Genomic DNA, 14730 nt, shown 5'->3' on the forward strand with positions numbered 1-14730 from the left:
GCAATACCACACTGGACTTGTACATTGACTGCTTCCGCCAGAGAATTTGCAGTTGAGCACACTGCCTCTTGCTAGAATTGGGACTGGTGGGGAAGCCTTAAGGGAGGGGGAGGAATTGAAAGTTAACAATGTAGAAAGACGGTGTAGCTCAGAGGTAAAACACACCTGAACAGATGCTACCACCACTTCCAATTATTGGCTCTTGGGCAGGAATGAGGTAGACCAGAAAGCCCCTGCCAGCCAGAGTAGGGAATATTGAGGCAAGATGGACTTGTTAAAAGGCAGTGTTGCATCAAACATTTGAAACCCATACTTGAAAAATTCTCCAGGTGCTTGTCAATCATCCCAGTGCTTTTTCTCTCGGCATCTGGTACTTTTGGAGCTGAAAGTAGATTTGCTTATTACTACACAAGTTGTGCACAAGTGTGTGTGCTTGTGTGGTGGCGAGGGAGGAGACACGTGGTGTTTATTTATTTTATTTGCTTATGTTTGTGAGTCAAGTGGATATGTCAATCAGCTTAAACTCCAATGGTTTATGCAGTGCTTGGCTTTCTTTCTCTCTCTCTCTCCCCCTTTCTCTCAACTGTGCTTTTAAAAGATGCTCTTTGATTCTGACATAGCAATATTAAAGTAACCAGATAAAATAGTAAGTCGAGATGGCGCGGCTTTGAAGACAAGAAAAGAAAGATCAAAAAGAGTACAAAAGGAAAGGAGATGTCATGCTCACACGTGAAAACCGAGCAGGGAAAGTTGCAAGAGGCTCTTAGCAAAGATGTCTTTTGCGTGATCAGACAGCGCTTCAACCACAAAATGTTGCATAACTGCTCTGCTGTGTACTATGTTGTTACATGATTTCCTGGAGCTTTGTCTAGGAGATGTTGCAGAAACAGTGTGTGGCCAATTAAACTGATTGGGCTGGCTGGTCTTATCTGAAAGGCAGTGCTGCTTACAGTAGGCTTTGAGGCCACTTGTTCAATCTCCTCAACAGACAGGTACAATTTGAAGAATGCAGCAGACCTTTGATGTATTGAATCAGCCCTTGCTTCTGATAAGGAAGGAGGGAAAGGGAGTTGATTTGCATGAGCAGACCATCCTGCTGAAACAGTTTCTGAAATCTAGCCTGAAAGGGAGCTCATGTTCCATTAATGACGTCTTGTCAGGGCATTCAGTTTGAATTTGTTAAGAGCAGCAGCGCTGAAGGTGCTTAACGCTTCCTCTGATCTAAATCTTCTCTCCAAGCTGCTATTAGCCCCACAAGGGACAATGATAAATACTTGGTCCATGTATTATAATTTTTTTACCACAGCAGCTGGGGGGAGGGCGCATTTGGATTGGGGACTAGTTAAACATTCCCTTCCCAAGCACAGCTGCTCTGATCAAATTCAGAATTCCTTACACTTGTTTAAAAATAAAAGTAAACATTGGGAGTGTTCGGCTGCAATCCTAACTCTGCTTACCTGGGACTAATCCCTAGTGAATTCAATAGGTCTTGTTGTTAGAATTGCATGGCCATTCTTCGATTTCCTGCATGACATGTGGTTTGTCCCCAAGTCTTCTTTTTTCATGGATAACTTTTCGGCTGTACTTCTCTCCATAAATAAGAAATAGCATTCTTCTGCAAAGCAACTTGCCCCATAACAGGGAAAGCCAAACTCCCTTACCACATGCATTTCAAGGTGGGCAGTATGTCCAGAATGTATATCATTACTTGCTGGCTGTGGGGGAAGTGCACAGCAAGGCTCTGTGTGAAAGTTTTCCTAAATCCTCTTGGTTTATTAGATTTGGCTTTTTACCTTGGGGTGCATACAGTTGTAATTCAGGAATAGAGACGTAGGGGTGGCCACCAACTTGGATGGCTTCAATAGAGGATGAGACAACTCATGGAAGATGAGGCTAACAATGGCTTTCTTCTACCTCATCCCAGAGAGAATGCATATGAATACCAGTTGCTGGAAATTTCGGGGGGGGGGGGAGAGTGCTGCAGGTACTTCTTATGGGCTTCCCACAGGCACCTGGTTTGACCACAATGAGAATAGGATGCTGGCCTGATCCAGCAGCCTGTTCTTCCTTTCTTAAGCATTTTCCTTTCTTCCTCTCAAATCCCATGCGATTCATAATTGATTTCAGAATGGGGGGGAAATGCAGTTTTCGAAACACAAGATGCAGACCAGATTGACAAAGTTTGCCCTACTCTGTTTAAGAATGGCAAAGCCAAATGGATATATTTCATCCAAGTCCTTCAGAGTGGACCCAAAAATTACAAAGGGGAAAAAAAGAGAGTTAATGGTTTTTATTTTAGAAGTCTGTTGTGGAATTAGTTGAACATTCTGTAGTTTGCTGAGAGCATTTTGCATGGCTCCTGTGACAATTGGGAAGGGTTAATAGGCCTTTCTGTACTGCAGGGTTTATTCACACATTACAGTAGGTTGTTTCATTAAATTCTGGTCCATTGTTCTGCCCTATTTTAATATACCACAATGCATTCATTTGTATACCGTGATACCTTTTGCCATGCCTCCTGGATAACCTCAATAATGCTTGTTAAACAGGTTGTCTGGAAGCCCCCTCAGTGTCTCTCAGAGGCACTGCCAAAATAATGTTGCCTATTGCTTGTGTTTCTTGTTTGCTTAGTATGCCTGACCAAATGTCTTATTTAATCCCTTCTGTGGCTGTGCCTCCTGGATAACATCAGTTGATGTCATGGACAGGCTGGATGCAGAGGAATGGTGGGAGACACCAGCTGGGGAACCCCCAAGGGAAGAAGGCTCAGAACCAGGGGATGGGTGGGACATCAACGAGTGGTTAGAGGGAGAAGAGGGAGCAGACTGGGAGGAGGTGTGAGAAGCTGAAGAGGTAGCAGGATTTAGTAAGCAGGAAGAGTCTGTAGCAAAAAGAAGTCCAGAATCAGAGTCAGAAGAGGAGGCTGGAGACGAGGGGGCATCAAGAGGCAGCAGTGAGTCAGGCTGGTGAGGAGGTCTTCCCTTCCTGCAGTGACCAGCTCCACTTCGCCTTGGTCTGCCAGAACCTGAAGAGGTATGAAGAGGGTGGAGCAAAGATAGACAAGATGAAGGAGCCTCAGATTGCTTGGGAAGGAACCAGGGGAGGAGGAGACTTGGAAAGCTGTTGGAAAGGTGGGGACCTTCAGTCCTCATTGGGGCAAGATCTGCTTGGAAGCGTTGTTGTGCTCACTCTGCCTGAGCTGTTTTGTTTCTTTGAATAGAGCGTTAACTTCACTAACACCCTGTGAGTTATTGCTGACCTCCTCCAGACAGCCACCCTGACAGTTGACCATGGCATAATCTTAAAGATGGATGTATTTGTTAACCTCTGGAAGCTTGTGGAAATGTGTGTGTAGGCTTAAGTGCATGGCTCGCATCTAGACACTTTTATTTTTATTATTATCCTTGCATGATTTTGAATGTGTCAGTGTTTGCTCACAGGCTACTACCACGGTCTATGTCACCGTCCTGGATGAGAATGACAATGCTCCAGTATTTCGGCAGCAGCAGTATGAAGTCACACTGGATGAGGGCCCCGGCACACTTAATGCAATCCTTATCACCATCAATGCGGTGGACCTTGACGAAGGGCCAAACGGCACAGTTACATATGCCATCACAGAGGGGAACATCATGGGCACTTTTCACATAAACAGCACTACGGTTAGTACACTTTCACATCGCTGTTTCACTTTGCACAAAGGTATTGAGCCCCGGTACCCAACATTCCATGAGCATACGCCCTCATTGCCAAAAGCTAAAGCTAACATTTCCCTTTTGTTTTGGCCTCTCATTTTAGGGACAAATCAGCACAATGAAGGAGTTGGATTATGAAATCAGCCACGGGCGTTACACACTGATCGTCACTGCCACAGACCAGTGTCCAATCCCTTCACGCCGTCTCACATCCACCACAACAGTACGTATCGCTTCCGGGATAACGGATAATGAGCAGCCATCCAAAAGCACTTCCAGATGCTGCTTGCATTTCCAGAAGCTAAACCTCCATAACATGCAACAGCTAATGAGATTAATGATCTCCCATTCTATGAAGTGTGCACAGCAAACTTCTTGCTCTCTCCTTTTTTGCGTTCTTGCATGTTCTGCAATTCAATTGCTGTTGCGTTATAGAAACCGTTTAAAAGGAGCAACTATATCTGTGGTTCTCAATAGGAGGAAATTCCATGGATAGTTTCCTTGGGAAGAACATACTTCTCTCTCACTTGTCTCCAGTATTTGGCAAAGAGGGAAAATCACTGCTGGACACCGAATTTTAAGAAATATGTTTATGGTGGCCCATAGAAGGGCAACAGAGATGGTGAGGGATCTGGAGACCCTATGAGAAAAGTGTAAAGAGACATATGTTTAGCTTGGAGAACAGATGATTAAAAGGTGACAGGATTGGCCATCTTCAAATATTTCAAGGTTTGTCACATGGATGATGGAACCAATAGGTTTTCTGTTGCTCCAAGGGGGTGGGACCCCAATCAACAGGTTCAAATTACAGGAAAGGGATGTTCAACTCAACATTAGGAAGAACTTCAGCAATGGAAGCAGATGTCCTTGAAAGCTGATGGTGGAGCCTCTCCATCATTAGAGGGTTTAAAAATATATATTTATATTATGTTGCTACAATAGGTAACAAAAACCATTATACACTAAACATGCAAAAAAGGAAAGGAAAGGGAAACAAATAGAGGTCAGCTATCAGGAATACTGCTGCTGTGGCAGAACAAGGTGACCTTTGAGTTACCTTTCGACTCTAGACTTGTGTAGCTCACTCTTTGCTTGCACTTTCCTCCTGCAGTTTCCTGAAGGCTGTTTTGCTTCCTTGTTCAAGGAAGGCCATGTGAGAGGTCCTTCCCTTTTTTCTCCTCTGCTTTGAATCTGCTCACTCTTATACTAATGAGAAGTACTACCTAGCTCCGTTATTTTTGCTGCAATGTACATACGGGATCAGTTTCTGTATTATGGCCAACACAAAGATATCATTATAGATTGTTCCGTGCGGCACCTGTCCGTGTGCAGTGACCCGCATGAGAAACGACATGGTACGTGCACTGTAGCACAGCAAACATCCAAAAAGAAAGCTTCACAGCAGTGTGCTAAAACCTAACGTGGTGAACCATTGCATGCATCCCCTCCACCCTGCAGTAACTGCTGTCACAAGGAGTGGATTAAAGGGGCTTCCATGCTGCAGATGTAACAGAGCAGGCATCATGTTGGAGGAGACACTGTTGTGCAAGTTGCTGTTTAACTCCACAATTGCAGGCTTCTACAACCCTGTGCAGTGTGGGTGTAGACAGGCAGGGCTTATCTTGGACTCTGCATAGACTAGATTAATAAGTCACAAGGGCAGCTTCGGAGTTTGAGTGGAAATTGCTTGCCCACACTGAAGAATTCCTGCAACTGCAGTCATATTCTCAAGTATTTTCCAAAAATCTTGAGGGCTAGAATCAAAGTGCACCGCCTAGTAATGGCTTTCTCAACAGGACTGTGCAACTATGAGGGTTCTTCCATGATCCACTGGTTAGTTTATAACTGCCATAAAAGCAACTGAAAATTAAGTCTTATCAGGATAACACGTCCTCTCATTTGCAAGCACCGTTCTTTCTAATCAGTGTGTGGAGATGGGTGTGGCTACTCCGTGCTGAACGACTCTGTTGCCCATTCTTCATTGCTTAAGTTTAACTATGTGCTCAAGAATGAGGCCTGCCCTCCAGAACAGTTTCCAGAGCTGATTCCAGGCACACGTTAAGCCCTACCTTGTTCTCCATGGTTCCTAGAATAAACTGATTACAGCTGCAGCAGCGTAATAAATACCAAACAGCTGATTGCACAGAGTTCCCAGGGTGTGCTTGCATCTGACCTGGGCCCGATCAGGGTTCGACCTGGCAAATCCTCGTACAAATTTACCTTGTCAAGAAACATAGCTTTGCAATTACACTGGAATGTTGGGTTTCAGATGTTCTTTGTTTTGCCAGTCTGTGCAAAATCCTTTTAAGTCAGAGATGGATGTCATTGGATGCCGTTAATTTCTGTATGAAGGTTATTGAGAATGCTTGTGTTTGTTGCTGCAAATAAAGAAATACAGTGGGGGAAATTGAGATAAGTGAAATGAATAAATAAAACTAGCAGTACTATACTGGTGGTTGTGTACAAGATGGCTGCAGGTACTCGATAACAGGCTTCATAGCTTTTACTTGTTGTTTTGGCTGCGTTTGCAAACTATTCTGTGTGTTTTTTGTCTTAAGGTGTTAGTGAATTTGAACGATATCAATGATAATCAACCAACGTTCCCACATTCCTACGAAGGGCCCTTTGACATCACAGAAGGACAGCCAGGGCCAAGGGTGTGGACTTTCCTTGCCCACGATGGAGACTCGGGACCCAATGGACAAGTGGAGTACAGCATCATCGCAGGGGATCCCCTTGGTAAGTGGAGAAAGAAAGAGAACAGGAACTCTTGAATTTGCAGTTCTCAGCCCGTCCAGAAAATGCAGTTAAATCATGCATGTGTGCAGAAATCATCTCAGGGTTAGTAGCACAAGACAAGGAGTCAGTATTCTGTTTCTGCCTGGGCCAGTGCTCCCCTATGCAAATAGCATTTCTTACTAAGGCTTAGTTTCCATATGTGTGGAATAAGGTCGGTGTCCTCTTGTCTAAGTCACAAGTAAAAGCTAAAAAGAACCAACTGAATGAGTTCTCTGTTTCAACCCCGGATAACTCTGGTCTAATTCTATTCCTGCCACTAATTCACTGGGTAGACTCAGGCAAGTCGCTGTCCATCTGCTTCAATGAAACAAAAATATGTAGAGTGGGCGTCCTTGTGGCTTATCTCAGAGAGTTTTGTGTGGAGGAATTACAAAGCACATTGCGCATCAGAAACACTCTGGAAATGATGAGCGGGTCCTACCCTTAGACAGATGGTGGCAGCTGCCTCAGGTTTATGGGGGGTAGGAGTGGATGCCCCTTAGCTGTTCCTTCTGGCCTCCCTTGGCTCCCTCCCTTCTGGCCTCCCTCCCCTCTCCTGAGGCTCCTACTCTTCCTGTTCTCTTGAGCCTGCAGCAATTATTCTTGCTTTGCCACTGACCTGGGCTGGCTGTGTTGCCTAGTCAGCAGCCGCATTATCACAGTATATTGCAGAGAAAACTGCTGAGAAAGGTCCCTGACAGAGCAAGATCTCAGGTGCAGCTACTCACTGAATGTGCACATGTGTGGCCCTGTTCATGGGATGCACCACTTCAGCCTTTGGCTGAGCAGGCCACAAGTAGGTGCTGGGTGGAGCGGTGAAATAGCAGGGGAGAGGTGTTGGGGGTTCAAGCTATATATGCCATGCACCTTGCCCTTCACTTCCTAAGCTAGCCTGCTGCCCTCAGGTCAGATGGAGGATGTTGCTCCATTGCCAGCACTGAAGCAAGATCCCACTTCCAGCTCTGTGGGTTTCTGTATGCAGAACAATGGTGGGGAAAGGTTTCATCTTGTCCTTTGCCTCAGGTGGTGAAATGTCTTGGGCCAGCCCTGGTGATGAGTAATAGTAATTACTGCAACAATAACATTGTTATGAGTATCTTACGTTTCCAGTGCTGCTTTTTCACATTTGGTTCCTTGGTACAGTGGTCAGTGGCACTGTGGTTTAGTGGTCAGAGTGTTGGGCTGGGACACGGGTTGCAAACCTGGCATCTGCAGAGGCCTTCCTTGCTGCCCACAGACTCTCCTCCCACTGAAATTAGACTTGGAAAAAGCCAATAAAAGCCTTAGTTTAATCTTCCTTGTTGCTAGGAGGAGATTCCAGCTGGGGAGGGAAGGTTAATTCTTGCTTTCCTCAGTTGCACCCTCCAGGAATATCACATCCCTTTTCCCATTAGGTTTGGGAGGGAAAGTGAAAGCACTTTATTCCAAGCCTAATTGCTGGGGGATAGAGGGGAATGTGTGTGTGTTTGCCACAACCTGTGTGTGGTGTTCACAACAGCTTATCTGGTTTGCCAGTGTGCTTACAATTTTCAAAAGACCAGCAACCCATAGACTAAAAACAGAGACACCAGGGTTCAAATAAATCCCCAGGAAGCTCACTGGGTGACCTCGGGGCAGTCGCTGTCTTGGCTGTGTACACACTGCTGTGTACTTTGCCGTGCAGTGTGCTTCCACCACTGGTTTGTGAAGTCATGTATAACAGCCACAATCAACGCTGTAGCTCCTTGAGAAATACTGTGTGTTGGTGTGTTTTTACTGCAAACCAAGCAGGTTTTGCATAAAGTTGGGCAATGACAGCCTTTGTGTGAGACGCTTTGGAATCTCTGCAGTGTCGTACACTCAATCTGAATATGAGGCAGATTATTTCAGAGTACACAAACTTTTCGGTGGAAGAGAAAGGGAGGAAAGGCATGTGCAAAGAATCGCCTAAGGATAGTTAATGGGACATTTCAAAACTATCCCTTCAAGAGGCCTCTTTCTGAGAAGGCGAGTGTCTACATCAGGAAATCCTGTTACAGGCAGCATCCGCCATGAGAGGAAACATTGCAAACCTGTTGTACTTGCCCGGCTAGAAGATCCTTGAGGTTTTGCAAGTTCATGCCACAAACACCCCCCCCCCCCCCGCCAAGCAACCAAGAGTGCTAGAAGGACTATGAAGCTTGTCTAGGAAGGGATTGAATACCGCTTTGCACTCTGCTCTACGGAGTCAAAGAAGTCTGCTTGAAACCTCTTAATCTTAAAAGCTGGATGTAGATCTCTTAATCATGCAACATATTTACTTGGAAACAAGCTCCACTGTCTTCATGGGGGAGGCACCCTCAGATAGGAATGTTTAGGATTACAGCCCTGTACCTGGTAGCAAGCCCCACTGTTTTATGTATGGCCCACTTGTGAGTAATGTACACATGTATAAAATTGCATCATTAATCAGGTCTAAATAAATACATCGTATGTCAACATAACCAACATATCAGCAAATTCTTGTACAGTCATACCTTGGATCTCAAACACCTTGGCTCCCGAACAAATCAGCTCCCAAGCGATCGAAACCCGGAAGTGAGTCTTGCGGTTTCCGAACATTCTTTTGGAAGCCGAACATCCAACGGGGCTTCTGATTGGCTGCAGGAGCTTCTGCGCTTTGGTTCCCGAATGTTTTGGAAGTAGAATGGACTTCCAGAATGGATTCCGTTCGACTTCCAAGGTACGACTGTATACTGATAGAGGGCAGGAAATGTATTTCATTCACTTTTAGGGTCTCTGTAGCATTGACTCTTGGATAGAATCTACCTAGTTTCAAGCTAGGGGAAGGAACCATGATTTTCAAGCATCACCGTGATTGGATTTGAGGAAGGGTTGTCTTCTGAAAGAGTCCGTCTTAGCCAACATCCTCAGGCTTCCTAGTGCATTGTGGGCCCCTTGCTGAAAGAAAAAAGCCCACGTTTAATTTTGTGTGCCAATAACAAAAAGAATAAAAAGTCCCATTAGAACATAATACAATTCAGCTGGATTTTAATTAATCATCTTCAGTTCTCTGCTGGTTTATTCATGGCCCCTAGCAAGAAAGCTAAAAGCAGAAAGGTTTTGCAACACTGGGACATTAGTAGGCTCAAGGAGAGGAGGGAAGTTCCCTAACTAGGTGTACAATAGCCAAATGCAAATTGTGCTTACAAGTGTGAACACTCAGCTAAGATTATTTGTTTCCTTTTCATTTATTCAATTTGTCAGCCCTTTATCTTGGCCAGGGCGAACTAAGGCAACTTAATTTTATTGGAATTTTATTTACAACATAACACAACCCCAACAAATACACAAATACACCCTCATTAAATGTGAACATAACATGCAGTGAGCATAACATACAACAATACAAACAACCAAATAAAAGACTTCTTTTATCCTGTATCTGGCCTCTTTATTTACTTCCTATAAACTGTTTCCTTTATGAAGAATTATTAATATTTTTCTGATTATAACTTAAATATCCACAAAGTCCCCTGCAGACATTAATCGAAACAAGTCCAGGTATTTATTTTAGGGCACTGTTTTGTGAAGTATTCTCTGCATGTTCCCCATGCTTTTTGAAACTCTTGTCTAGTGTGATCTCTAATTACCTCTGTTAATCTAGCCAGTTCAATATACTCTAACAGTTGGTCTTGCCATTCCTTTTTTGTTGGCACAGTTTCTTTTTTCCAGCTTTTAGCAATTAAGATCCTTGCCGCTCCTGTGGCATAGCGGAATATGTTCTGATCTTCTCATCCTATACCTGTGTGCGTTATCCCTAGTAGAAAAGCTTCTGTGTTTTTCATAAAGTTATACTTAAACATTTTTTTAAGCTCGTCATATACTGTGTTCCAGAAGCTTTTGATTTTTTCACAGGTCCACCAAACATGTGTAAGTGTCCCCTCTGTTTTGTTTCATTTTCATTTATTCAATTTGTCAGCCGCTTTATCTTGGCCAGGGCGACCCAAGGCAACTTAAAACCAAACAAATAGACAGTAAGCTCCACACGGATACATTCAAACCAAGAGGAAAGAGAAATACGTCATATTGATTGTGGGTCTTCTAAATGGAAGACTAGGCTGTGAGCAGATCTCCGGGTTTTTATTGAAGCAGAACTGCAGGGCTGGTGGAGGGGGTGGGGAGGAGAGAGGCATTAACCCTTCCCATCCATGCCATTTTTCTGCTCTGGATGCTTCCTCGACCCATGTTTTCCTCCATAGGGAAAACAGGATTTGTTGTTGTTTAGTCGTTTAGTCGTGTCCGACTCTTCGTGACCCCATGGACTAGAGCACGCCAGGCACTTCTGTCTTCCACTGCCTCCTGCAGTTTGGTCAAACTCATGCTGGTAGCTTCAAGAACACTGTCCAACCATCTCGTCCTCTGTCGTCCCCTTCTTCTTGTGCCCTCAATCTTTCCCAGCATCAGGGTCTTTTCCAGGGAGTCTTCTCTTCTCATGAGGTGGCCAAAGTATTGGGGCCTCAGCTTCAGCATCTGTCCTTCCAGTGAGCACTCAGGGCTGATTTCCTTAAGAATGGATCGGTTTGATCTTCTTGCAGTCCATGGGACTCTCAAGAGTCTCCTCCAGCACCATAATTCAAAAACATCAATTCTTGGGCGATCAGCCTTCTTTATGGTCCAGCTCCTACTTCCATACATCACTACTGGGAAAACCATAGCTTTAACTATATGGGCCTTTGTTGGCAAGGTGATGTCTCTGTTTTTTAAATGCTGTCTAGGTTTGTCATTGCTTTTCTCCTAAGAAGCAGGCGTCTTTTAATTTCGTGACTGCTGTCACCATCTGCAGTGATCATGGAGCCCAAGAAAGTAAAATCTCTCACTGCCTTCATTTCTTCCCCTTCTATTTGCCAGGAGGTGATACGTTTTCTCCAAGCAGGGCAAAAAGCAGTTGGGAAAGATTTAGATTGGGGAAAATAGTGTAGAGAAAGGGTTAAGCCCCACCCCCTTCCCCAGAGCTATAGTCCCAATTCAATCCGCTCCCCCTGTGTGGCTGCTTTTTTTTCCCCCTTCCCAAAGGGGAAAATTTGATATATCTGATGATGGATTTCCCACATTTCATTTTGTCTGGCCCAAAGACAAGTCTCTGGCAGAAATAAGCCCAGACTTTCTATTTATATGCAAATAGGGTTTAATTTTTATTTTTTTTTAAGATTACCAGATGAAATATTTGCAGCCTCTCTATTGTGGCAAGTGTATATTTTGACAGCAAAACCATTCAAAGTATTCTTTGAATAGTAAGGAAAAAAAGGGCGAGGCAAAGGAAAGAATTGTGAGAAAACTGGCTTGGACTTCATCTAAACAAACCATGCTCAAGACTGCTTTCATTTTCAGTTCTTGTTTGGTCAAATGCAGAAACAAGCTGACTCTGTCAGCCACATGCACTCACTGCCAGAGCACAGAGGCCTACTGGATTTGGCTCCAGAGTGCTGTGTGGAAGAAAAGCAGCATTTTGTGACTTTATAGTTTAGGAGGGAAAAGAAAGTGGCTGGGAGCGTGATCGGCATTTTGGAATTGATGAATGGTGTGAAGAAATCATTGGATAAAGAGACATTTGTCTCTCTCTCATTTAGTGGTGGGACTCTGGGTAGACAGCAAAGTGATTTGATCATAGGCCAGGAAAGACAAAATAAAGAATGTGTGACTTTCGAAAGGATTAGATAAATTCATTGTCTTATCAACAGCTGTTAGCAAATTAGCTAAATGAAACCTCTGTGCTAGAAGGTAGTATACTTCTGAATATCAGATGCTGGAATTAAATAGAGAACAACCTTCTTGCTTTGCTCATAACTGCCAGAAGCTAGCTGTTGGTGAAAACAAAATTATGGGCAAAATCATGGTTTGCCAACGTGGCACCTTTAGGCAGGCATGCCCCACAGAGGTCTTTCCTGGTATCCCTAGGCTCTCATCTCCAGATCTCTACCCCCACTGAAATCACACTTCTAGCCAATAAATGACTCCTAGTTGGAGTCTGTGTGCTGTTCCTGGAGGTTGCAGCTGACTCTCCAGGAAAATCACCTCTACCCACACCACCACTAGGATTGACAACAGTTACAACACTTTTTTCAAGCCTAATTGAATGAATGCAGTTCGTTCATTGGAGAGTGAATGTGGTTGCAGTGTGGGCATGATTTTGTGGCGTGTGGTGTCCACAACAGTTTCTCCTGCTGGCAAATGTTCCCCATAAGCCCCGAAAGGTTGGCAAATTCTACTGGAGTGATTCATCAAGGTAGTTCTTATATTCTAATGAGAGACTGAGGCTACAATCCTATACAGATTGTGGCTTGTTTCATACGTCAGTGAGGAATGCAAGGAGAGAGAGTATACTTTCTACCACTGCTCAGATTTAAGTAGCATAGAGTTCAGTATTTCATTTTCATAGTAATACGTACCAATGTATTAAACAATCTTCAAGACAAAACTTGCGGGTGGCGCTATGGGTTAAACCACAGAGCCTAGAGCTTGCCGATCAGAAGGTTGGTGGTTCGAATCCCTGCAATGGGGTGATCTCCCATTGCTCAGTCCCAGCTCCTGCCAACCTAGCAGTTCAAAAGCACGAAGTGCAAGTAGATAAATAGGTACCGCTCCGGTGGGAAGGTAAACGGTGTTTCCTTGCGCTGCTCTGGTTCACCAGAAGCGGCTTAGTCATGCTGGCCACATGACTGTACGTCGGCTTCCTCGACCAGTAAAGCGAGATGACCTCCGCAACCCCAGATTCGTCCGCATCTGGACCCAACGGTCAGGGGTCCCTTTACCTTTAAGACAAAAATTTACCTGATGTGGCTAAGCCCTGGCCCAGGAGACAGCCCCCCAAGGAAATTCTCCCTGCAACACCCCATCATAAATAAACAAATAAAGTAGACAGTGAGGTGGGGGGGACTTTAAACTTATCTCCCCAGTGCGGCATCCTGATAAGGATGTCAGTTGTCTTCTCTCTGGTCATCAGATTGATCATTTCACCTCAATCAATCGTTTGATATCAGATTGATCACCTAAGACCTGGGGAGCATTAGGATGTGTTGCTAGCATGGGAGTGCTGTAGGAGAACCCAGCACCAACATAGACACTGGGAGATCACCGGCAACGTTCCTCTCTTTCTGTCTGGATCTTGTGGCCTGGTGACATCCTGTTACAACAGATACACAGTCCCCTCTCAGACTAGTATCTGCAGAAGTGCATTAGGCGGACTTCATTGATCCGTTCTCAGTGCACCTTCTTGACCATCTCCATTAACACATTTCCCCCCGGAAAAGGAGGTTGTGAGAGCATGCAGTGCTCTTGAGTGCAGTCTTCCATGGTGCTCTAGGCTGGCAAACCTTCCCTGCTTGTTTCTCCTGTGCTCCTTAAGCATCCTTGTGTCTATCTGACTTGCAGGAGAATTTGTGATCTCTCCTGTGGAAGGGGAGCTACGCGTGCGGAAGGATGCTGAGCTTGACCGAGAAAACATTGCTTTCTATAACCTCACCATTGCTGCCAAGGACAGAGGGGTGCCTCCTCTCAGCTCCACTGTAAGTGTTTGTGGTCCAGGGGCCACACTGCAAAGATGAGGTTCTGAATCCTCCATGGGGGAGAGGTGAATTGTGCAGGGGTGAGAAAACAGAACTGTACCTGATTAATGAAAAACCTAAGGAGGTGTTGCCTCTATTAAGCAATATGGGGGACACACCTAGATTGCCATGGAAGAACCATATGGACAATTCTTCTTTGTATTAATAGTCTCAGGCCTGTTTGCCCCTCTCCTCATCTGTCTCCTTTCTTTTGGGTTTAGGTTTTGGTGGGAGTGCGTGTTCTGGACATAAACGACAACGACCCCGTCCTCCTCAACCTACCAATGAATCTCACTCTCAGTGAAAATGCTCCCATCTCCAGCTTCGTCACCCGCATCCTTGCCAGTGATGCTGACAGCGGCAGGAATGCTCTTTTAACCTTCAGCATCACAGCAGGGAATATAGACAATGCTTTCTACATCAATGGCACCGTAAGTCTCTCTTTTTTTAACGTTGGGATACACAGCCTCCCATGAAGATCTCAGTAATCAGGATTGTTTATGTGTGGAAGGTAGTCCTTCAGATATCCTGGTTCCAACCCATAAAGAGCTTTATTGGGCCTCAGCAGCACTTAGTACTGGGCCTGGGAAACTCAACTGGAAACCAGCTTAGCTGTCTCGATACGGATATACATGCTGTCTTTATGTGGCCCCTGTTAAGAGCCTGGCTGCAGAATCTGGGACCAGTTGTGGTTT

General features: G+C 44.8%; 1 protein-coding gene and 1 long non-coding RNA gene across 2 annotated transcripts in view; one reads left to right on the forward strand and one right to left on the reverse strand.

Moving 5' to 3' along the window:
• CDH23 (cadherin related 23) overlaps positions 1–14730 on the forward strand; it is a 398874-nt gene that overhangs the window by 349662 nt on the left and 34482 nt on the right. The window contains exons 37-41 of the mRNA XM_083614292.1: positions 3441–3662; positions 3799–3918; positions 6254–6434; positions 13863–13996; positions 14257–14466. Of these exons, the coding sequence (XP_083470418.1) occupies positions 3441–3662; positions 3799–3918; positions 6254–6434; positions 13863–13996; positions 14257–14466 (867 nt within the window). The remainder of the gene's footprint in view (positions 1–3440; positions 3663–3798; positions 3919–6253; positions 6435–13862; positions 13997–14256; positions 14467–14730) is intronic.
• On the reverse strand, positions 6317–12000 carry LOC310762827. The gene is made up of 3 exons (XR_014548212.1): positions 11796–12000; positions 9261–9392; positions 6317–6430 (listed from the first exon to the last, which is right to left on the reverse strand). It is a non-coding gene; the product is annotated as an uncharacterized lncRNA (long non-coding RNA).

Source organism: Podarcis filfolensis, assembly GCF_964270895.1.
Source record: "Podarcis filfolensis genome assembly, chromosome: 5".
Taxonomy (NCBI): domain Eukaryota; kingdom Metazoa; phylum Chordata; class Lepidosauria; order Squamata; family Lacertidae; genus Podarcis; species Podarcis filfolensis.